The sequence below is a fragment of the Stegodyphus dumicola genome, chromosome 8 (assembly GCF_044657685.1).
Source record: "Stegodyphus dumicola isolate Sdum_Otavi_A_Nest chromosome 8, ASM4465768v1".
Lineage (NCBI taxonomy): Eukaryota > Metazoa > Arthropoda > Arachnida > Araneae > Eresidae > Stegodyphus > Stegodyphus dumicola.
The window spans coordinates 123892026-123917389 of record NC_140775.1 but is presented as its reverse complement, the minus strand read 5'-3'; the positions used below and the strand labels follow the sequence as shown (position 1 = coordinate 123917389).

The window sequence follows — 25364 nt, the reverse complement described above, 5'->3', positions numbered from 1 at the left end:
AAGTCCAGCAACAAAACTCCTTGGGCGTCCCAGAAAACTGTGAGGAGCACTTTACCTGCAGAGTGAGTTGTCTTGAACTTCTTTCGGACAGGTGATGACGGATGTTTCCACTCCATAGATGCGGCCTTCGATTCTGGCGTGAAATGGTGGATCCACGTTTCATCCCCCGTCACAATCCGAAACAGAAAGTCATTGCCATCTTCATGGTAACACACGAGATGTTCCAGTCTGACCCCCATGCGTTGTTCCTTGTGTGTCGACGTCAATTGTCGGGGCACCCATCGTGCTGACACTTTTCTGTATCGAAGAATGTCGTGGGTGATGTTTTGAGCTCGCTCATGTGAGATTCCAAGTTCTCCCACTACTTCATTGATGGTGATACGCCGGTTCGCTCTAATCATGTCATCCACCTTCCTGACATTTGCATCTGTAGTGGCCGTGCACGTCTGTCCAGCTCTCGGTATGTCCTCCACTTGCTGACGTCCATCACTGAATGTGCGACACCATCTCCGCACCATTTGCTTCGACATCACACCTGGCCCATAGACTTCCATGAGGCGGTTATGAATTTCTGTTCCTGATACTCCACGTGCACATTCATAGCGGATAACCGCTCTCACTTCTTCCTTTGACCACGAATTCAAAACGCACCTTCTCTCCATACCTACCGGGGCTCAAATGAGAGGCTGGTCTCCGCTTTGCGCAGGCACTGCAACAGCGCCATCTGCTTGATTTGCAGTGACCTCTACCCAATGGTGTATCGGTGACTTGTGCGTTTTCCTGCTGTGTCACCTTTCGCCCATAGCCGTTCAACGCTTCTTGCATATGCAAAGCAGGAATTTTTCTTGGAGGAATTTTTAAAGCTTATCAAGCGATATGACAAATGTCTCAACTTACTCGTATGAGAATAATAAAATAAAGGTATGTAATATCTTTAAAGTCTCATTCTATTTTTTGACTTTCATACACAACTCTGACCACAGTCGACAGGGGAAACTTACCTACGTATGTCGATGGAGTCAAAATATCCCTTGTACAACAATATTTGAAAGTTCTATATTAATTTGAATGATAATCATAGATGAATACTAAAAAATATTTTTCACATTCAAATAAAATTATACCAATGAAAAACGATACTTTAGGCCATAACTGAAATGTTCATATGACAATCGAATTTGTTGTTCCTACTTGTGAAGTCATGCCATAGATAATGATTTTTAATGAATATAAATGGTTACAAGTATGGACACAGTGTTTTTAATGAATATAAATGGTTACAAGTATGGAAAGTATGTTTCCACTGGACTGTAACATTGCAACAGTTGTGTTGCAATATAAAAATTGGTATTTTTCAAAATCTAAGCTTCAGTATTCTTAAGGGGATCCGATACCTTCACAACTTTTTTTTTATTTTTGCATGAACTATAATCAAATTTCTATACCTTGTAGACCACATTTAAAATAACTACTTAAGAGTTCAAAAGACCGAAATTATTAACATACTTTTTTAAAAAATTAAATTTTAATGAATTTTCAAGAAATATTAAAATTCCTACTTCTTCATTTTTCAAGATTTTTGAACAAAAATTAATATACAAAATCTTAAATAATATTTAAATAGAAGTATGCATTACAATTTTAGATAAAGATTTTATTTTCTTAAAAAAAATAAATATGAAATTTACACCAAAAAAATTTTTTTTTAAATGTAATTTTTATAAAATTTTCATAAAGAAAATTAAAAAAATAAATGCATACTTTTATTTAATACATCTTTATGTTGCTAGAAAAAAATAATTTTAGCTTTTAACTATTATAGTTAAAAAGCCGTAGCATTTTAAATGTTTTCAAAATCTGAAAAAAACAGTTCTGAGATAATTGCATTAATGTATTTATATGAAAATAAAATATTGTTAAAATGCCAATAAATGAAAAATATTTTTTTTCTCAGAATCTGCGTACTTTCTAAATATCATATAAAAAGTCCACTTCCATATGATGGACCATCTTTTTTTTCTTCAGCTTGATCTCTTCGAAGCTGTGCTAATTTTATACTACGGCGCATATGTTGATATTTAGAATTGGTACGTTTCTTTGATGATCTCATTCTTATGATATGACGTCTATGAGATATTTTGTCGCTTGATTCACCAAAAGATAACATAGAAATATCTTGAAACTTGGATAAAGCTGCTCCAGTGCCCATATTATACTCAGCAGTGGCTTCACAAGCTGCCAACTCCACACGACATTTTTAAGCATTCACAGTTTTCGGAATCTTTAGCCAGATTTTGTTATGCAAAGATTCATTTCGATTTTGTGTTAAACACTGCTCACAACGTTTTAGTAGAGAATTACTTGCTAGTCGCTGATATACTGGAAGAATATGTGGCAAAATATTTTCGTTTACTGGTGTTCTAATATTACTTTTGTGAGAACCTGGTGTCTGACCTTTTGCTAACGAGACTTTATAAAAACACCACGAGTTCTTCCCCTTTGGGCATTTTTCATGCCGAGGTTTCTTATCAGTAGACATATTATGGTACATGGAGGCAAATATAGCAGTTTTCATACCTGTAATATTTCCTTTATTTGAACGAATAGCATTGTAATAAAGGCGTGTTAGCTTTTTGATTGTGATTTCTTTTAGTGTTCCATATCCTCTTCCACCTAGGGTTATTCCTTTAGCTGCACACTCTTTCACTGCCTTTCGCAAGCCTGTACCTAACCGTTTGCTCACATGATTTATGCATTCTTGTTTCTCGATTTCAACACCAGAATATACGTTCATACTTGATATATGATTAAATGCTTTGGAATCACCATCAGATATGACAGCAGTGTAACGAAATCCTAAATTTACAGAGCTTTTCCAAAAAATCTCAGCTGCATGTAATTCCATAGAACCTGATGTACCCTCATGATTTTTTTGACAGGTATCCTGGTGCCCTTTCAGCCAATAATTAAATTCCGGGGAGTCTGCACCCAAGTTAGATTCCATCAAGCGACATTCTTGACAAAATTTACTCAATACAACATAATCTAGTACATATCCTGTGAGTGAATCAATAATGCACCCAACTCCTACTTGGGACGAGAAACCTCTAGTATGCCAGCTTCAATCAAAACTAACAGAAATATCAAAAACATCAGTTATATATAAACCGGAATGTGACTGTGATGTATTTTGATACTCTGACTTCACCTTTTTATGAATATCTGACATAGTGAACTTTGATGCAGTATCAAAAAATGAAATAAGATTTTTTTGGTGATTGTTAAATGTTCTCGAACACATCACAGGTAAGTTCATCACCATTCCAAACTGTTCAACAGCAGCGTAACCTTTGCCAATGTGTAAAAATGCTTGACACATTCGTCGATTGATGTCAAAGCTCTTTTCAGAGTCATCCAGTTTTTTTGATGACACAACAGATGATTTAACTACATCACAATTTGCGCATTTTATAGAAATTTTTGAAGCAAATCCAGAACATTGTTCAGCATTAAAATAAAGTGAACACAAACTACATTCAGTACAAGCAGTCGTTACCAGCAATTCACTGAACTGTTTGACATCAGCGATAACATACCTTGTTTTATTTCCAAAGTTCTCATATGCAGTCTTATTACAAGCAGAATGCAAATCTTTAATCCTGCAGGATTCTTTTGATTGAGATATATCTTTTTCAATATTACCAAAACACTATTGCTTTTTAGCTATTTTACTAGCACGAACGTTCTTTCGTTTTTGTCTCGGCATTGTCAAATATAATGTAAGAAAAACGCGGCAAAATGTAAACACTAGAACACAGTTTACAGTTACACTTATGTTAAATTAGAAGTTGAAGTATATGTAAACCATGGGTGAAATAAACACACACACACACACACACAAAAAAAAAAAAAAAAAAAAAAAGGAGTGACACCTGCAAGTGAGAAAGAAAGTGATTAGCAGCGCCCAGATGTAAACAATCAAAGAAGTCCCTTTAAATGGTTACAGGAATTACGAGTGAGTGCTACATTTGGCATCATATCTCGAAAAGTAATCCATATTTTTCAATGCGGTTTTTTGTGACTTATTCAGAATAATTTAAGTATTAAAAATAAATAATAAAAATTTTTACGATGATTTGACCATTTTTAACGTATCAGACCCTCTTAATGCAAATAAAAATTGAGTATGTATTTTTATTTCAAATGAAATATACTTTTGAAAGATTCTATTGTACTGATTTACTGGATAAAAAATTTTCTAAGAATTCAGAAAAAAATGTATAAGAAAATTTTATTTAGACAACTGTTCCATGGAATTGAATGTAAATAAAAATACAAAGAGGGCGGAAAAGGTCTTTCTCTGTATATATTACTTCTTAGGGAAAACTTGAATTGCAAATCAATTAATTTTCTATGTGATTTCTTATTAAATTGTCCTTTATGCAAGACCATTGCTAAGCATTTTGCCACTGGGTGCAGTCTCTGCAAGATCTAAATTTTGCTGGCGAGTGCCTGCCTAAATTCTAAAAATGTTTGCCATCCAGTGTATTTCCTAAATTCTAAAAAATTTGCCATCTCCAAATTTTGTTGTTATATGCTTTGTTCTCCAAATTTTTCAGCTCCCTATGTTAAATTTACGTCAAGTATTTTTGTATGCTTGACTGTGTAATTGTCACAGACTCGCATGTGCACTGGCAGATTGTTTCTTAATTTGATTGATATTATTGCTACTTCTCCAAATTTTTGTGACTTATGTTATTAGAGCAACCACTATGATTAAATCTGTTGTTTATATATATATAAGATGTGAAACTGCGAGAACTAATGCAACTTGGTACCAAATTTCGTCCAACTTTCAGTATTCATAAGCACTTCCGCCTTAAAGAATTCAGTAATGATCTTGATAAATTTATAATTTTAGCTAGTAATAGAGCCAACTTGCCTACGACTACTTTTCTTGAGTGGAAAGCTGGTCTTATTAAAGAATTTCAGCTTATGCTTTTCAAGTTACCCAATTTCAATGATTTAGACAATAAAAGTCATCTAGAAACTCTTATACAGAATTTGCAAGATAACTTTATCATCACAAAGATTGACAAAGCTAGCCACAAGTTCAGTGTCATTTGTAAAAAAAATTATTTCGACATTCTGCATAAGGAATTGCATAGCACTTGCACCTATCAAAAAATTGCTACCAGCTCTAAGATGCTTCTCAATAAATTTAATGCACTTCATAAGAAACTTAAAATTCGTCCTTGCAAATATAATAACAGGTTAGCTAATCTTTATGCACTTATAAAATTTCATAAGACTTCTGTTTAGATTCATAGCCAATAGTACCTGATGTTGTTTAGCCCTTTGACGTGTGCGATATTTTTTTTAACTAAAAACTCTAGAAATTGAATATTATGATCCTAGAGACAAATAATATATGATTTTAAAAAAATGTACTCTTGCCCATTGTTCTGTGGGTGGTGGTCGCACTGTGAAACCACCGTGCGTCTTTGACTTTGAAACTTACTGATGTAGTAGGAAAAAAAAACTGACCATTTTCGGCGCGCGTTTCCAATAAATGACGAAATTTACGAATTTTAAAAAAATGTATGTAAGAATTGCATTATATATAATTTTTTTACATTGTTTTACAAAGTAAATCGTCAGAAAAAATTTAAAAATAAACATTTATATAATTTTTCTATAGCAGTGAAAATTTAAGTACCTACATAATAAGGACATTTGGATAAATGGATTAAGAAACTGAATAAAATAAAGATAAAAAAGAACTCAGTTTCCCCCCCCCCCCCCACAAAGAAAAAATTTTTTTTGTGACACTGTTCAAAGCATGTTTTGTCTCTTTGGTACATGCATAGACCCACATTGCATGTTTCGCACATACATCTCGTTCTATGAGGTTTCTTCCTTGTGCTACAAAATGTATACTGCCTGGATTTAAATTTCACTGGTATATGTCCAGCGTTATTTAGTTTCTTTTCATCTGGTACATGAAATGTGTGGTTTTTTATGTTAATGGGGGGGCTTGGTCTTTTTGGCTTTGTACGGATCGTTCGTTTCCCATTCATGCTTATTTTATTCGTATTTTGTCCCAAAATATTCAGAAAATATTTTTAATTTTAATAAAACTTTTATGCAATTTCTATTTTTTATTATAGCAAAGTATATTTACATTAAATTTAAACTACAGGAAATAATTTATAAAATCAAAATACTAGCTTGGGGAGCAAGTGTGTTGATGTCAGAGAAAAGTATTTGGAAAAGAAAAACCTTTTTACTGGGCAGGTGCATGTATTGTTTAGTAATAAAATAACTCTGTGGTTTCAAAGCCCTTTATCTATATCCGAGTAAAAATAAGCATTCCTATTTGAAAAGCAAGCGAACGCCATTGAGAAGCAAACGCCAGTGGTTTCAAGGCGCGACAACCGAGCCTCTAGAGGATTGTAAGCATTGTGACACAATGCTCTAGTGACGCAGTGGTTGCGCCCGGAAACCACATAGCAAATGCCATACATATAGATGGGTTTTTTTATATATGCAGTTTAATTACTGCAATTTTTATTGTTTATGATAGAAATCATGATGTGCGATGACTACCTTTTGAAATTTAAAGTTGTTTATATTAATGAAAGGAAGTTATTCTGTCACAACGAAAACGAATTTTAAAAGGCATCCGATCCGAAGTATTAATACCTAAAATATATATGATTCTACAGTCATTTTGTGTTATTTAGATGTAAAAAAAAGATCAGTAATTAATTCATTTTCACTCAAAAATTTCGCAAAAAGGAGGAAAAAAATTCGGAAAATGGTGGTTTCAGGGCGCAACCACCTCGCATCAAAGGCTTAAAGGAAATAGATTATCTCTTTGCACAAAAACTTCATCTCTTAAGTGACATCGTCAATAATTATGATTTTAAAGGTCTACATTGTAACTGGATGATATCAAGGAACGAACAAATTCTAAAAACCTTAAATTCATTTAAAATAGAACATATTCAATGCTACGACTTTGAGAACCTCTATACTACTTTGCCACTTGAAGAAATTTATAGCAGTTTACTTGCTCTTCATAAACAGTTTCCCCAAAATTTCTGCAATATTAAATGCTGAAAAATGGCAGCTTTTTCTTTCAAGCGTACTTTTCAGTGATTATATTCAATTTAATAACAACATCTTTAAACAAATACAGGGAATACCTATCTATGGGAGGCAATATTTCAACGGCATATTATAAATTACAATTGATTTGCATATTATAAATTACAATTTTAGAAGATCTACGATTAACGAAAGAGAATTCAACTTTTCAACACTTAAATTAAACAACTGGAATTCCAATATTTCTAAAAGAGTCGTCCTCAATACAATATACGCTCAACTGCTTAGAATTAAAAGAATCTGCAATACAACAAAACACCTCCAAGAAGAAGTACTATATAACAATCTTGAAGAATAACCTAATTCCTAAAAAAGTAATTAAAAATAGGTTAAAATTAAAAAAGCTGGCAATAATTTTATTTTTTAGATTTTTTTAGTTAGATAATGAAATTTTATGCTTAAAGCCCTATGGGACAATGTAAAGTGGATGGCTGATTCAGAAGATCTAATTTATAAATGTACAAATAGTTCCCCTCACAGCTTCAATTTTTACTCTTAAAATTTGGCACAATACTTTTAATTCTATTCTTAAATAGATTTTAAGCATTTGTTAGCCAATTCTTTCCTGTTATTGACTTATGGGCCATTTCATTTCTGGAAGCTTGAAGGCCCTCTAGCTTGAAGAATTTCGACTTTTATTAACAAGTAGCTATTTTTCATTATTTCTTCTCACTTTTGTGACCATATTATAACATTTTGTTGAATTAACCATTTTTTCTTTTAATCTGCCCCCAAATTTCTTCATTCATAAAGCAAGATGCCATTTTCAACAGTTTTTAGCATATTTCAATGTATTGACACCCCCTTGCACCGAGTCAGGTTTTTGCCAATGGTCAGTCACTTTTCATTGGCTCTTTCCTCATGATGTTATTTCCCCTTTTTACATCATCCTGCCTTGTTGGTTAGCAGTTTGCTTGCTCGAGACTTGCACCCCCCTTTTGAGTTTGATCTGATTACTATGAAGAGGGCACCACTCCAGAACTGGTTTTAAAAAAAAATATTTCTTTCTCTTATGTAGATTTTTGGTCTTGGCAAGACCCTTACTTTAATTCCTCTGTTTTATTATTATTATTTTAAATTTTAAAATAAATTTTTGGGACTTTTATAAACTCTATAAGCTAGTAGGTCCTCCCATAAAATCTTGTATATTTTGACTAATAGCATATCGCTATTTATTTTATTTTGTACATTGGCATTACCAATCCATTATCTCTAGTTTTTATTACACCTTAATGTGTTTCTTCAAGCAGACGTGTCAGGAAATTGGAACAGAGAATTGAGACTAAAGATTTTGGCAAAGTTTTTCAATTAATTTATAAAAAGTGTTTTGTATACAGTTTCAATTGTCTGTTTCAACGAAACCCGATATGGAGTTAGCTTGATTCGAAATTCATTAATAATAATTTTCCCTGAAGAGCCATAATGAGATTCAAATTAGGCTAATGTACCATTTACCGCTTCTTAGTTTTTATAGTTTTTATATTTTTACTTAATCGTTTATTCGTACTTTTTTCTAATGTTTTAAATATGCCTTACTTTTATTAGCATACTGCTTACTATTAGTATTGATTTTTATTTGTAAATATTCAAGGGTTTGTATTGTTTTTGTATCTTTGTAACACATTTCATTGCACCTTATTTTGCTTATGCTAATTTTTTCACGAAGCTACAGTATTTAAGAAACTTTTTAGCGTACAAGCTAGGTATTTTCTTTTAACTTTTTTCTAAATTTAGCAGCACAGTGCGCGGAAATAAAAATGTTCACAAAACTGAGCGAAACGTTAAATTTGCTAACATCGTGCTTATTTATGGCAAAAATATCCCAGGCTTTTCAGAACCTTCCCCTCAGCCTTCTCGGAACCTTCCCCTCTGATGAAAAAGTGATTTCTTATTCATCTTTGCAGTGCCCGCTCCACTGCCCTCTCTCGTCTTATAATCTTACTGTCACGTCCACTTCCTCCCACTTGCCATTGTTAGTTTAAGCCTGATAGTGTTTGCGAACAGGTCGGAGTTAATTTCTTATCTTTTATTGTGTTCAGTGTTTGTGCTTTTTGGTTTTGTGTTTTTCGTTACCGATTTAAAATGTCAGGAAAACAAAAGGTTGTGTTGACAATTGCGCAAAAACTAGAATTAATATCCAAAGTAGCAAATGGCGCTACAAGGCAGCAGATGGAATTGGATTACGGAATCGCGGAAACAACAGTGTGTGACATTCTAAAGCAAAAAGACAAACTGGTGAACTTTGCATCAATGCTGGACAGTGCTTCCGCAATGAAAATGCGGAAAACTATGAAGGGTTCTACCTTTGATGAGCTACACACGGCATTGACAGGGTGGTTAGCTCAAGTTCGAAAAGAGGGTACTCCTGTAAACGGTCCTATCATTGCGGCAAAGGCAAAAACCTTTTTTGAGTTGTTAAGCCTGAAAGGAAATTTTGATGCTTCTTCTGGCTGGTTGATAAGACTTCTGGCTGGTCGTTTTAAGCAGCGACATGGAATTTGAGAAATTGGACTTCGTGGGGTGAAACTTAGTGGTGACTAACAAGCAGCCGACGATTTCCACCATGAATTTAGAGAATATATTTTAAAAGAAGAGCTCTCTTTTGAACAAATTTACAATGCCAATGAATCGGGACTTTTGTGGAAATGTCTTCCCACTCGCACTTTAGCATTTGAAAGTGAAAGTAAAGCGGCGGGTCATAAAAGCAGCAAGGAAAGAATCACTATCATGTCTTGCAGTAACGCTACCGGTGGACATAGACTTGTTGTCATTGGAAAGTCAAAAAAACTGAGATCTTTCAAAGGCACAAGGATAGAAAATTTGCCCGTTGATTATTTTAACCCAAAAAAAAAAAAAAAAAAAAAAAAAAAAGAGGATGGATGAACCGAAACATTTTTCAAGAATGGTTCGAAAAAATCTTTGTTCTTCAAGTGCTTAAACATTTTAAATCCGAAAAACCTGCCTGAAAAAGCTGTGCTATTGATCGACAACGCACCTTCTCATCCAACAACAAGCGTGCTAAAGTCTTCTGATGGACAAATTTTTGCACAGTTTCTTCTCCAAAAGGTAACTGCGCTAATCCAACCCATGGACCAAGGAGTCATTGCAACAATGAAGAGAACATACAGAACCAAGCTGCTAATGACCAAAATTGAAGAAGGTTTATGATCTGAAAGAGTTTTGGAAACACTACACAATCTTGGACAGCATCTATGCTATTGCGTCTGCATGGAACTCGATGATTAAGTGTCTTTAGGTTGGCAATTATTCATCAAAGACATACCAATGTTAGAAATAGCATTCATAACCTTGTCATGATTTTATTTCGTCATTTTATTTGCTACAAAATAATACAGATTCTGAAGAATTTTTGATGTTTTTAGGACAATTTCTTACCTATTAGTAAAATTTGTAGTTTAATTCTTAAACATTCCTTCTGTAACCTTAATTCTTGAGGAGTTTGTAGCATACCTTGTTGGTGTAGTTTGAGATCTAGCAGCCAAATTAAAAGAGCATTCAAATTCCATGTCACTGAACATAAGTCTTATGTCCTAAATGCAGAATTCGATAGGCAATCATAGTTAGAAATTTAATCATGCTCCGCCCATTACTTTCAATATAAATGCAGCTGTTGCGTCTCCCATTTTACAATCTTTCTCCCCTGAAATCGATAGTTTTATTTAAAATCCAAGCCAAACTAAGACTGTTGTTTTGTTCAGTTTAAAACTATATTAAATTGGACAAAACAGCAAGCTTCTGTTTCAGTTATAGGATCCTCCTTGTTTTTTCTCGATAACCTCCTACTCCAAGAAAAAAGCTCTCTAAAATCATGTAATTTTGACAGTAGCACAAAACTTTACCGTTATTTTTTAGATCTCCATTTGATTTTAAACTTCTTGGGCTGTTATTAATTTTTATACTGTTGATAAAATTATAATTTGTTTCCTCTTTAGGTAAATTTGAGCCTCCTCTTTTCCATCCTAATGTTTACCCATCTGGGACAGTTTGTCTTTCTCTTCTGGATGAAGAAAAGGATTGGCGTCCAGCAATTACCATTAAACAGGTTTGTATTATTGATGATTTTAGCAGTATTTATATTGACAAACAGAACTATCCTGTTCGTTGCACCAACAACCTTTTTGTTTGTTTTATCTTAATTTTTTTGGTTGTTAATGTTAAATCTGTTTATTATTATTAATAAATTGATTTAACATAAGTGTATTACTTTTGTTGGGTGTTCTAACTTACAACGTTTTGGGTATGTTAATACAAAATTAGCAAAATGGGTTAGTTAGTTTAGAGGTATTTACATATACAGTGAAATACGTTGAACGCAAAAACACATAAGACGAAATATTTGTCAACACAAAATAATACAACGATCCTGACAAGCTAGTATATATTTTCATGCATTTTTTTCCTCTTAATATGAAACGCAAATCGCTTAACACGAAAAGATTCTCTTCTCGGAATGAAAAAAATCCAGAAAACATCGGCCATGCAGGCAAGATTTAAGAGGAGTGTGATTTCACGTGTTTCGTAGAAAGAAGGCTAACTTGGCTTTGAAATACTCTCGAAATAGCCTGTGACATGAGCCAATTTTATTTATCTAAGCTATCCTACAAAAGGCCAAACAAAAACATATCATCTCTCATCAGTTGGCTTTGGAATTTGGTGATGAGTACATCGCAGTATGAATAAAAATCAGCGAGTTTCATTTGCCACTGCCCCCCCCCCAAAAAAAAATAATTAGAAATTTTTTTACAAGCACAGTGGCAAAGAGCTCATGGGGGGAAGCAAACTGCTGTTTTGTTTAAAATGAAGATAGAGTTTCTTAAGGCTGTTTATAAAAGAAGAAATCGGAAGTCTGTAAACATTTTGGTATTGCTAATTTGACAATAATAAAAAAGCTAATGCAAATTATGGAAATGTTTGAATGGAGAAAGTTTGAGCTACAGCAAGAAAGGATGAGAACAGCCAAGCACGAGGGTTTAGAGATAGCTTTATTTGTTTGGTTCAGGCAAGCAAGATCTCAGAATGCTCCCATATCAGGATCTTTAATGCTAGAAAGAAGCAATGAAATTGCTACAAATAGGTATTACATTTTCTGCAAATCCAAGATGGTTAGAATGTTTCAAGAATAAAATGGCATAGTACTAAAATGTTGACAGTGAAGCTAATCACGTTTTACCCATTGTGACAGCAGATTGGTTGCCTTCAATACTTAAAGAATATGAAATGAAAGATATCTTTAGTGCAGACAAAACTGGTTTATTTTATTGGTACTTAACCCAATAAAACTTCATCGTTTAAGGGACAATCTTATTCGGGGGGGGGAACTGTCTACAGATCGGCTTATGGTATTTAAGTCTGGGGGGGGGCAATTTGCCCAGAAGGACTATTATTTTCGTTTTGGCATTTTACGTTGATTCAATTTTTAAATTGTTGCCACCAAATATTAGAGCCCTGTATTTTATTTTAAAAAATTAAATAATGAAGAATCTGCATAAATGTATGTATGCTTCTCACATTGTGATAAAACAACGGTGCCTAGAGTCATCAAATTTTGAATAACATACGTTTCCACCAGAATATGTGCATCTGGAAGCCCAAATTTGGAATTTGTTTTATCTATTTCATGTTTTGTAAAACTTTTAACGAATGTTTTTATTAAAAAACTCGACGATTTCAAAGTGAGCAATGTCAACACCTGTACGAGGGTGGGGCGAATTTTATCCCTAGTGCACGAGACTGTATCGGAAATTCTAAAGATATGCTGATTTTAAAATTATTTTGCAATGTTGCAGCCGAATTAAATTTTGTGGTTTAAGTGTAAAGAACATGATATTTAGTAAATAAAGGTAACACACAAAATGTTAAGGGCATAATGTAAAATCTGGAAGCTTTCAAATGCCCTCCCCCAAATATTCTTTAACATGAAAAACTTTTTCACTCACATCAGTTTGTTAACATGAATGGAGGCTTGCTACCTTTACATTTCATCAGGTGTGTAGACCTGGTTATAAGCTATGATTATGTTTCTCTTAGAATAGACGTACTCTATGATGGTTCTGATGCCCCACTGTCCTTAGTAATCCTGAAGGTCTTATGTGATCCCTTAAGCTGAGGAAGGGAGGCTCTGGTGTAAGAAATGAGTGGACAGTCGTAGATGTAATGCAAGATGTCTGCTGAAAAAGCTGAGGCCGCAGCAGACACATTTGATGTTTTGATGGCAGAATGTGACATAATCTGCACCTACTTGCTCTGAAATTCTGGAGCCATCAGAAAATCCTTCCTTTGGTAGATATTTAAGCCATTTTAGATCTTTCGGAAGAGCTGGGTATACGGAAGAGTGGTATTGTGGTTCTAAAGAGTGCTGGTTTATGAACGAGGAGTCTCAATGACTCCTCGTTCATAAACCCAGGAATTCATATTTCCTGGAAATAAATTCCAGGAAAATAAATTCATAAATTCCAGGAACAAGGAGTCATTGAGACTCCTCGTTCCTGGAAGGAATCCTTAAAGTGAACTAACCTGTAAGTTCCACATTTAGTTTCTGCTTTGAGATCTAAGGGGAGAAACCTGCTAGTATTTAAAGAGCTGCCATGGTTGTGGTAGTGAAACAGTGACCTTGAGAAGGTGATGCGATGAATTTGGAGTAGCTTCTGATTAACCCTTACTATGTCAGTCATCCAGATGGGAGAGCCATAAAGGATCATTCTTTCAATGCCACACAAATAGAGTTCTTTCAAAAGTTTCCTTTTTAGGTTCCAAGTATTTGTCATGATGCGATTTAAGCTGTTGATAAGATTGCTGATTTTATCTTGTATCATATTTAATGAGGTACCCAGGTGAGTTTTCTATAAAGTAAGAATCCTAAGTATTTTAAAGTGTTATCATTTTTTAGTGCTCGGCCCTGCCATTTTATACAGGAAGGGCTATTACCAAAGTTTATTACCCTTTGGAAATGTGATCATTTTTGTTTTATCGATGCAGAATTTAAGCTTGAGTTTGAGGCTCCAGTTAGTGATAACATCTAGTGCCTTTTAGTGATCTAGTACAGCAAGAATGGCCAACAAGTCAATTGTGAAGTGATTTTTCATTGATCACAGCCGATAGAAGATGATTTAAACTGGCAAATGAAATTTAACCATGGCATTTTTAGTATCATTGTGAAAACATTCTGTTAGCTTTTCTAGAAAGAATATAAACTTTTCTTAGCACTACTGCCATACAAAAATATGTCTTCCTTCTATGTTTTAAAGTAAATTTGTCTGCTTTACACTTCTTTTGCATTTTAGTCTGGGTCAGACAAAATGCAGCTAACTTTCAGCCTGTATCAACCATACCAAAGTCAGGTATTCTCATCTGTTCTGATCAGCGGCTGCCTGTCCCTAAGCAAGCAGCTGTGGTGGCAGCAGCCAAGCTTCTGTTATGAATCATGCTGATTATTATTATATTTCACAATGTCACTTGACATAAAATTTGCATGTAAAACCTCTGGACAGAGTGAGTACGAGATGAAATGAGGCATGAAAGAATCAGTATAGAGCTAATGTATTAGAAAAATGTAAGTAATATGCGAGACACTCATAAGTGTAAAATAAAAATGTTTCCTGAAATTTTATAATTTAATGCTAGTTACTTGAAAAAATTTTTTTATTTTATTCTTGAATTTGTTTTATAATTAAATTATATATTAGATTTTGTTAATAATAAAGCATCTTACCTACAGATTTATTTTATTCTTTCAAATCGCAAAAGGAAAATTTGGGTGCAGATAATTTCTTTAGTGTATTCAATGCCTATTTGCTTCATAAATCCTTAATTTTTTTTATTAATGTTTCTTAAAAGTACTTAATTTCCACATGCAGAAATGTGTATGAACCCTGTTATGTTTGTCTGGATGTTAAATTTCAAGATTTTGATAGATAGATTGCTGCACATTTTAAATGAAGAAATCGATCTTATATATACAGAAGTTAACTCATCTCCTGCTGTGTACTTTACTATTGTGCAATTTAGTTCCTGTTTGCTTAATGATGATTTCAATATAATTTGATTTGAAGGAATGTTTGTAACATAAATAAAAGTCAAATGTTGTATTCAACATATATGTAGTTTTTTTAACTTTAAAATTAATTTAGTGTATTTGTCGAAGTTGCTATATATCATCATCTCATTAAATTAATTCCTGCATAAGACACTGTTTCAAATAGCATCCCTGCATAGTCTATTAACTTCTTATGCAACCTGGTTTTGATTCTACTTTCATAAAGAATTTTCTTATTAACAATGTTTTTTTACAAGTTTAAGAAAAATATGAAGTATGTTGTATTTTAGGAGTGGGCTATTTTGTCTAGAAAATAAGTAAGGTAACATATTTGCTAATTGCAGTTTGGAAATGTTCTAGATTATGTTCTAGTTTGTGATTGTAATCTCTGCATTTTGGTTGGTGGATACTTCTTATAGATCTCTTTTTCATTATTTTATTAGTGCAGAATGAATGAGTAGCAAGTAGAGCTCCTAAAATCCAGGCTGGCGCATCAAGCAATGCCGGGATATGAGCCAAAGAAAGTCTTGTATGAGCACTCACTTAGCGCAACCAGAGTCTTGTGTCCCAGTATCCTTCGCACTGCTTTAGCGCAACTGCCGGGAGGGGGAAAAGTAATTGCTGCAACAGCTCGGTTTTTAGGAGCCATAGTAGCAAGTACCTGGTGTACGAAAAAAAAGCGTGATTCGTTTACTTATAGCGTGGTTTGGCAACACCGGGTGAGTGGGGTCGAAGGTCACATTTCATTACCACTTATCGGCTCAATGATCTGGCTCAACTTGGAGAAATCTCCTCCTCAGATCACCCAGTGTTCTTTTGTGCGCTTGTGAGTTAATTGTTTATTACATTTAGTGTGAAAACAATTATTTCACGCTGCCTGCCAAGAAGATTGCTGCAAAGAAGAATAAGGAAGCCATGGCCGTTGAAATCAAGAAAGAAATGATAAACATAGGCATGGTGTAAGTGTGACGGAAATGGCAAAGACTTGCGGCTTTTAGACATCGATGATCTGCACTAATTAAGAAACTTGATGTAGCCAAAGGAGTTACCGTTTCTTCCAAGCACTGTCCAAAACTCCTAGAAGCTGTTGTTGGTGTGGATCAACAAGATGCAGTTAAAAGGTCGGTGCCAGAAGCTATAGCCATTTGTCTGAAGCCATCATAAAGGTAAACTACGGTTATATTATTTACCAGTGTTATTTATGAGAAAAATTTATTTTTGGGAATGCTAAACAGATTAACTGGATTTCCAAGATTGTTTCTAGGTACAAGAAATTCACCATATGAGCTCAATGCAGAACGAATTAAACACATATCTCAAGATTCCACTGTAGTTGTAAAATCAACGATGTATCAATGTAGAATGTTTCGGTTTGAGATGTATACCAAGCAGATACGGATTGGAGCCAAATTCTCGATCATACAAATTTATGCTAAAATTGTTTCTTCAATAACCAGGCATTTTACTTAGTGCTGAAGTGAAATTGTGAATCTGGACTCTCCACGTGTTTTACTATGCATGGGGGGAGGGGATCAAACGTGCATGTGTAAAGCATACCAAAAAAAAAATAAGTTGTTGATGTCTTTGAGATCCGGATATTGGAGGTCTGAATCTCAGACTTTGTACTGTACTTTAATTCCTTGCTAAATGAATCCATGCTAGAAAGAGTATTTTTAATTGAAGGATTTCCAACAAAACATTGAATGTCCCATTATTTTTGTGTCTTTTTTTTTTTTTTTTTTACATATAGACTGTTTATACAAAGCATCCAAATACTTATGTTGAGTTTATTTTCAGAAAATTTTGAATTTACTTTTTTAAAAAAAAGTTTTTCAAAACAAGCAGGTTTTAAAATACAAAATCAGTAATTTATGTAAAAGAAAAATAAAAGTCATTTTACTGATATTTAATAACTGATTTGTAAATAGTGTGTATTAATTAAATAATTAACCCTCAGCAGCAAAGCCATGTAGCTAACGTACATTACATGCTTAGACTGAAATTTTCTTAAAACACACCTGGAAAATTCAGGGAATTTCATTCTCCTGTTTTCCTTTAAAATAAACAAGCAGAGCTACAATAATGTGGACAACATGTCAGCTGAAGCTTTATATATATATATATATATATATATAAATTATTATCAAGTATTTTGTCACATTAAAATAAATTTATTATTTGTGGATCATAAAAACCTGATTTTTAGTTCAGATAATTCAAATTGTCTCTTAAATTGAGGGATAAATTGCATTATGTGAAGCTATTCTGTAACAGTAAAATAAAACATAATCAATCAGAAAATGTGCATTGCACTTTATGTTAAAAATTAATTTTCTTTTTTGCATTTCTTTATGTTTGTAAAAATAATAATAATAAATAAATGTATATTAATATTTTTGCAGTTTTCCATATTTAGTCTTGTAAAGCTCTTTTGAAAATATTCCATGTATGATAAATTTAGAAATATGGTAATGGAAATGAGCTATTTTATAGCTGAAAGTTTTTGTACTTGCTGATTAAAAATAATAATTTATCTTCTTTTGAAGATAGAAATCTTCAGGTTTTGAATTTATTTATCAGTTATTCAGAGTTGCCAACTCTCCCGCCAACCCGATTTACAATATATTTCTCCCGACTTTTTCTTATTCTTAAAATTTCTCACGATTTTTATGTAACTTGGCTTAATACTTCGTTATATGAACAAAAAAAAAAAAAAAAAAAAAAAAAAGTGATTTTGGACGTCTGAAAGCAACTGAATTTTCTCTAGATTATATCTAAAATGAAACCTTGCGAATCAGATGAGAATTTCTGCTTTGTGATCGACAGCATACGTATCCAGAAACTTCGTTCTACAGTTGTCCAATGGGCATCGAGCTCCACTGCGTGTCATCTGGCATATATTAGCCAATGAGCGCAAAGCAAGCTCAAGGCCGTTGGCCGTTCTTTGGATGTTCTTTCGCTATTTCGTTCATCTTGTCCTGAGTTGTGTGAGTACACGTGCCTTTAGGAAATAGTTTTAGAAATTATCGTCTTTTAATATGTCTGCGAGAAAGGTGAAATACTCGTGCACGTTTCAAAAATCGTACACAGTTGACTTTCCTTCCATTATTTCTTCAAGGAAGTGTAATAACTTTGCGAGGTGTACCATCTGTCGTTGCGATTTTTCGATTTCGCTTGGTGGAAGGGCAGATGTTCTCAAACATGTGCGTACACAAAAACACAAGGACAACATGAGTTGTTTTGAAAAAACGAAAAATTAAATTTTTCTTCGGAAACAAAAGACTAAAAGGTGATTAATGCAGACTGTTCTCTGCCTTTTTATTGGAGCACAACATGCCACTGAATGCATCGGATCACGCTGCAGCTTTATTTAGAAAAATGTTTCCCGATAGTGAAATCGCTAAGAAATACTCAAGTGCAAGGACCAAAACAGGTGCAATTGTTAAAGAAATGGGTTTGAAAAATAAATCTTCAGTTATTGATTGCATTAAAACAGCTCCGTTCTGCCTCTCTACGGATGGAAGCAATAATACCAATTCAAAACTGTATCCAATTGTTGTTTCTTTTTTTAATCCAGAGTCTTCAGAAATTGAGTGCAGTTTACTTTCTGTCCCCACTTTAGAAGGACATTCGACAGGCTTTAATATAGCACAGCTAATTATTAAAACTTTAAAATAAAATGCAGTCCCTCTGGATAATTGCTTAGCGCTTGGTGCCGATAATGCACCAGTAATGGTAGGCTTGAAGGCTGGTGTTGCAGGCATCTTAAGAAAGGCAAATTCAGATTTGCAGATTATGAGGTGCACCTGTCACCTCTTAAATTTAGCAGCTGAAAAAGGAGCAGCTTCTTTACCATTAAATGTGGATGAACACATTGTTGATATTTATTATTATCTTGAAAGGAGTTCTAAAAGAAAGGAAAAATTGAAACAGTTCCAACAGCTGCATAATACTGAAATGAGAAAAATTTTGATTTTTTTGTAATTTCTGCATCATTCAGCAATTCAACTGGCAGTTCTCAAAATAATACTGCAAAATATAAGCGTAAAGCTGATACAAATTTCTCTCAAAATTAAAAAAAAAAAAAAAATTGCTCAACACACGAAACATTTTCCAATTACTGTAAGTTTATCTTGTGAAGAACGAATATTTATGTTTTTTTCTTCGGACCTTAACAAAGCTTTTTGCTTTTTTTTTTTTTTTTTTTTTTTTTACAATTCATTTTGCCATCATTCGATGTTCTGAACACAATTCTACAAAGCAGAATTCCATTAATTCATGTTTTGCAATCAATGATTTATGATCTGTTTAAAGACATTTTATCAAAGTTTGTAAAACCAGTCTGTGTTTTGTCTTATAATTCTATATATGATGTGATTTATGGTGAAACAGAAAATCAGAAGGAAGATGAAGATTTGGTAATAAGAGCTGCAACTACAAAAGTAGTGGAAGAACTTTCAGAAGAAGACAAAAATAAGTTTTATCTTCATGTTAGAAGTTACTTCTGTCGAGTATGTGATTACACACTACATAAATTTCCAGTCAACGATAAAGTGATTTTGCATGCTAAAGTTCCTGATGTTTCTGCTCTAGCAAATGTATCTTTTTTTGATATAAGGTACTTTTTGAATAGATTTCCTGTGTTACTTCGTTTAGTCATGAAAGATGATGATATTGATGTTGCTACTGATATACTGCAGTCGCAATTTTGCAGTTTACAATTAGAAAACTTGGATGAAGTTATAAAATCAGCTAGGATTGACACCCAGTGGAGGTTAATTGGAAAATTGAAAGGTGCTGATGGAATTTTAAAATATAGTGAACTCTCTAGAATTATGTTGGCCATCTTGACAGTTCCCCATAGTAATGCAGAGTGTGAGAGGATTTTCAGTGTTGTTGCGAAAACGAGGACTAAATTTAGAACTAATATTAGTGATGACACATTAGAAAAACTTTTATTAGCGAAAGCAGGCCTACGTGGCAATTGCTATGAACAAAATTATGAAGTTTCTTTCTTAACGAGAGCAAAATCTGCCACTGTCCATAACATTTGTATGAAAACTGATTAAAGTGCCTTTTTTTTTTTTTTTTTTTTTTTTTTTAAACGATGAAAGTAATAAAAATGTTTTTTATGTCTAAGGTATTTTTGTTTTGCTTGCATTTAAGACTTAGTAACTATTTAAAGTTAATTCATTATTAAAAACTATATTTTTATCATTTAACATTGTGAAAAATCGTAGTGGTGGTATTAATTTTACTTATTTTTTTTTTTTTAATTGTGTTTCAGTTGTAGAGCCAAGCTTTTTGCTGTAATAACTGAATTTATTGTTCTGTCTTTACAAAGAATATTTGTTTAAGTATCAAATTTTATTGATCAGGTAGTATAAATTAGTCCATATGAAAATTCCAATTTTAAGTGAGTAACAATTAAGTGCAAAAATAATTAAATATCGTCTGCAGTGAAAAATATATGAGTGATGATAACATCAAGAAAAAAAGAGTATGAAAAATTTGTTATTTTGGCTTTATTTTACTAATTTTTTAAATCAGTTTTATATAGTTATTGTAGAATTGCTATAATTGCATTATATTTTTATTTTTAGATACTTTTGGGTATCCAAGATCTTTTAAATGAACCAAATATTAAAGACCCTGCTCAAGCTGAAGCTTACACTATCTATTGGTATGTATATTACATTTGTTTTATAAACTAATGGATTTGTACTTACATCCTTATTGTTATATGAAAAATTGTAGTATTTTTGCAAAATTCCAAAAAAAAGGGGGGATATCCTATCAAGGCATATGATAAATGCCAGTCGCTTAAAGAAGAAAAATATTCTCATCCCAGGCCCTTTTAGTATTAAGCAGCAGAGTATAATTGTTTGTAGTTTTTAAGTGGAAAAAAAATATGTTAAAATGGAAAAAGAAGATCGTTCAGTATGTAGTAAGAATGTGTTTAAAAGCCGATATTCTGTTGCATGAATTAGAAAATTAGCTAGCTCAGTAAAGTATGTCCTTGATTCAGGTAATCTTCCTGGAGATATTTTGAGATGTAAGTATATACCACTTTGAAAATAAAAAGCAATAAATAAAAGGAAAACTAAAAGATAAGTCAGTTGTAGGAGCTCATGAAGTTAGAGTACATTTTCCCCATGTTAAATGCAGTCATTTTTTTATTTATATACTTTTTGGCAAATAAATGCAAAATTTTCATTTTTGACTTTAAATTTGTGGGGGGGGGGAATTTCCATTATTTTAATAAGAAAATTATATGTTCCTAAAGAATGGTATTTTCTGAGAGTAATAGCAATAATTGAGCACTAAGGAGAAATATCTTTCAAATCAGTAAATCTTTATAATGATTTATGAAAAGCTAATCGCTCAATTGTTTCTGAGATGTTGAATGAAATAACAAAGAATACAAAAACATCTGCTCACAAGCACAAATTTAACAGTTACTAGAGCAGCATGTGTTGAGAATTTTAGAACAAATTTTAATTACCTAGTCACAGTTGGGTATGAGCAGATCTGTAGGTTATTAGTCCCTAAGGCAACGGTGCCTAAGGCAGTGGTGCCCAACCTTGTGCTCGAATGTGCCCTGTGCTTGAGCACAAATGTGCTCGCCAGCCCGATTAGGTACTATGAACAAAAAATGCTTTAACCATTCATTTATATTTCTTAATCATTAAAATATGGTAAGCATTTATAGTCATAAGAGATATCTTGCAAGACGCTATAAAATAATTTATTGCTGATTGATGAACTTGATAACAAACGTGGAATCTTATTGCTTAATCCCGATGTTAGATGGCTCAGCAGGGGAAAAGTACTTCAACGATTTGTAGAACTTCTTTCCCCAATAAAGCAGTTTTTGGAATCCGGAAACAAAAGTTATAAAGAATTGGATGATAATAATTGGTTATCCAATCTATTTTCTCACGGATATAACAGCTAAACTGAACTAAGATCTCCAGAGAAAAGAAAAAAACCATTTTTCAATTGATTGGGACTGTAACTGCTTTTCAGATAAAGTCCAATTTGTGAGTAAATTAGATGAAAGAAAAAAATTTCACCCGTTTTCAGAATTTATCCATCCATATTAATAACCACAAGGCAATTGAAACAGAGAAATACTCAGAAAACCTAAATGCACTGAAAAATAATTTTGAACTCCGCTTATCTTATTTCCATAAAGTTTAACCAATATTATTACTCATCTCAAACCTATTTGCCAAAATTAATATTTCAGATGTATCACATAAGATTGGAAATATGTTTAACAAAAATGTTGATGTTTTGGAAATGTGCTCGTGATAGGCCCAAATGTGCTTGTGATAGGCCGAAATGTGCTCGTGATAGGCCAAAGGTTGGGCACCACTGCCCTAAGAGTTGAGGGGTTTTTTTTTAAGTTGTTGTTATTGCAGTTTATTGTATTGATAAATTAATATCATACTGCTTAGAAATTTCCTTTAAAAGTTTTAACTTGGTTCTAATTGTATCAGTAAATTAACATAAAACGTAAGGCATATTTTTATGTGTGTATTTTAACCCTTCAGTAAGTGTGATATAAGATACTTTTCTATACTTAAATAAAAGGAATGAAATAACTTCCATTTGTGAAGGGTTAACTATTATTTTAACCAAGTTGATAAAGTAATATAACAGTTGAGTTTTCTGCTTTTTCATATCAGCTAATTTTGTTATAACTGTAATGGTAAGTTTATTATTATTTGTTTTAAATTATTCTGTAATTTTATTGAAAAATTAATGCAATACTCAGTTGTTTTAAGTATTGTCAAAGTAGTATTATAGTGGAACTTTTATAAATACAGGCAAAAGTCTTTAATCCGGACCTCAAAGCTACAAACTTTCTGAATGCGTTTACGCATGCGCGTTTAATGTGTAACGGACGGTATAAGCTAAGCTAAAATTATCTAATTATCTATTTCAGTTAATATTGCAGAGTGCGTTGTTCCTTAATCTTCGAATTGGATCCGGCTTATTATTTTTAGCAGACTGTTAGAGCAATTTTATAAAAGTAAGCTTGAACTTTCGATTATGTCAAAAAGAATTTCCGATTCTGAAGACGCCAAAGGATCTACAAAGCGAAAGCATGTTTCGATATCTATCAAACAAAAAGTGGAATTGCTGAAAAAAGGGATAAAGGCATATCCTTTGTTTTTCTAACCATTCCGAAATCTGTTTATCAATTTCATGCTGCTCTCCCGGGGGGGGGGGGGATAGCAATGAACTGGAAGTTGATCTGTCAGCACTATCCTTATATTCAGGGCAGATGTTTCTATTTTATTCGGCTTATAATTCCTTACTAAATGTAGTATTTCATGTCGATGTACTCCATCTTTGATATAATTTAATTCAAATTCCTCGTCATTATAAATATCATGAATACACATCAAACAGTTTTCTGGTTGCAATTTTCAAATTTCGACTATGCGCAATGTATGCTTTACGCATGTGTGCGTTGAAAGAAATGTTTAATAAAGTAAACATACAAATATAAAGTTTTTTTTTTTTTTTTTTGTAAATTTTGATACCCTTTAGATCATAATTGCTCTTTATTTCATAAATTACAGTTTCATATTTTTAATTTTATAATTTCTGCATGCCATCTCACCAGATTTAAATTGATGATCTATAATCCGGAATCGCCGAAGTCCCGACGAGTCCGGATTAAAGACTTTTGACTGTACTTTTTGCTATATATTTACAATAATTTTAAAAATACATTTTTTAACTACACCTATCCCTCGATTTACGTGGAAGATAGGTTCCACACAAAACGTGTAAATCGAAATCTTGGATTTTGTTGTGTAAAATGAAATGAATTCAATTTTAATTAAATTCTAATATAACTTTTTATAGTCAGAATCGATTAGAATATGAGAAACGAGTTAGAGCTCAAGCAAAGGCAATGGCACCCCAAGAATAAGTGGTTTGAAAAGAACATTGTGAAAATGATGAATATTTAAGGTATTGCTAACATAGTTTTGAAATGAGTAACTTTCTATCCTTCCAGTCAGCAACACATGTATTTAATGGAAAGTGGAAGACATTTACTCTTGTGTGGAGAAGTTTTGGTCTTAAGTTTTATTTCGCAATTCTTAAAAATACTTTCTTTTTTATAAAGCATGTATCATCACTGCATTTTGTATGTTGGTTTACATTTTTGATGTATTTTTTCAAAACTTACTTTTGTGTTATTGGAAAGAATGCATTAATATGATTTGTGACCTTTTCATCGAGATGTGTTTTTTTCACTTTGTGAAAAATGTATATAGGTTTCATGATAACTGATATGTGACATTTACATGTAGTTGTGAATGTAATTTTAGAATTTGTGATAATTGTAATGCATATTCTTTCTCATTTGTTTAGATGTTCAGTAATAATGTTTTATATCACAGTTTTTCTCAAAAAATGTAAACAAGAAAGCAGTTAATTATTAGCATGCTTTCTCAGTTTTTCTTATAAAATTGCCATCAATTGTAAAAAGTGGGACAATAAACAACTTTTTAAAAATAAAATTTTGTATTTCCTTTTTCAAAACATATTCTGAACTGAAAGTTTTTATGTAAATTTTTAATCTATCTATTACAGTATTTTGAACTTAAGCTGCACTTCCCCCCTTCAATGTGATTTAACTTATGGCCCTTTCTTCTGCGCTTCGAGTTCTCTTCGCGCATGCGCGATAAGAATATCATCTCTGCGCGACTGCAAGAGAGAACTTTCACCTTCTGTTTTTACAAGTTCATGTATGCGTTTTTCTGATCGCTGAGATTCCTGTTATTTATTGCCATGTACGTATTTTGATTAATTAAAAAATTAATTTTTCTAAATTGGGTGTGTAGCAGTTAATAAGACCTCAAAAACTTTAAAGCAAATATTTTTGCATTTTATTTCTCAGTAATTAGGTAGCTTATTATATTTTTATTAGTTCAAATTCAAAAATTTATTTTACATACCTATTATGACTTCTTTTAAATTTTTTATTTTTCATGCTTTCTAGTTTTAAATTCTTGCTAGTCTTATATCTAGAGATTGAAATTTTTAACTATTTTTTTCTGTTTTGAAATCCTTCGTGACTTAAATTTGAAATAAAACAGTATCTATCTAT

General features: G+C 32.7%; 1 protein-coding gene across 2 annotated transcripts in view; it reads left to right on the top strand.

Annotated features, from left to right (window-relative positions):
• Positions 1–24774, top strand: part of lwr (ubiquitin conjugating enzyme lesswright) — an 85432-nt gene extending 60658 nt beyond the window's left edge. For both annotated transcript variants that reach the window (XM_085822359.1, XM_085822358.1), the window contains 3 exons: positions 11127–11236; positions 20830–20909; positions 24113–24774. In XM_085822359.1, coding sequence (XP_085678485.1) covers positions 11127–11236; positions 20830–20909; positions 24113–24179 — 257 coding nt within the window. In that variant the 3' untranslated portion in view covers positions 24180–24774. The remainder of the gene's footprint in view (positions 1–11126; positions 11237–20829; positions 20910–24112) is intronic.
• The last annotated feature ends 590 nt before the right edge of the window (positions 24775–25364 follow it).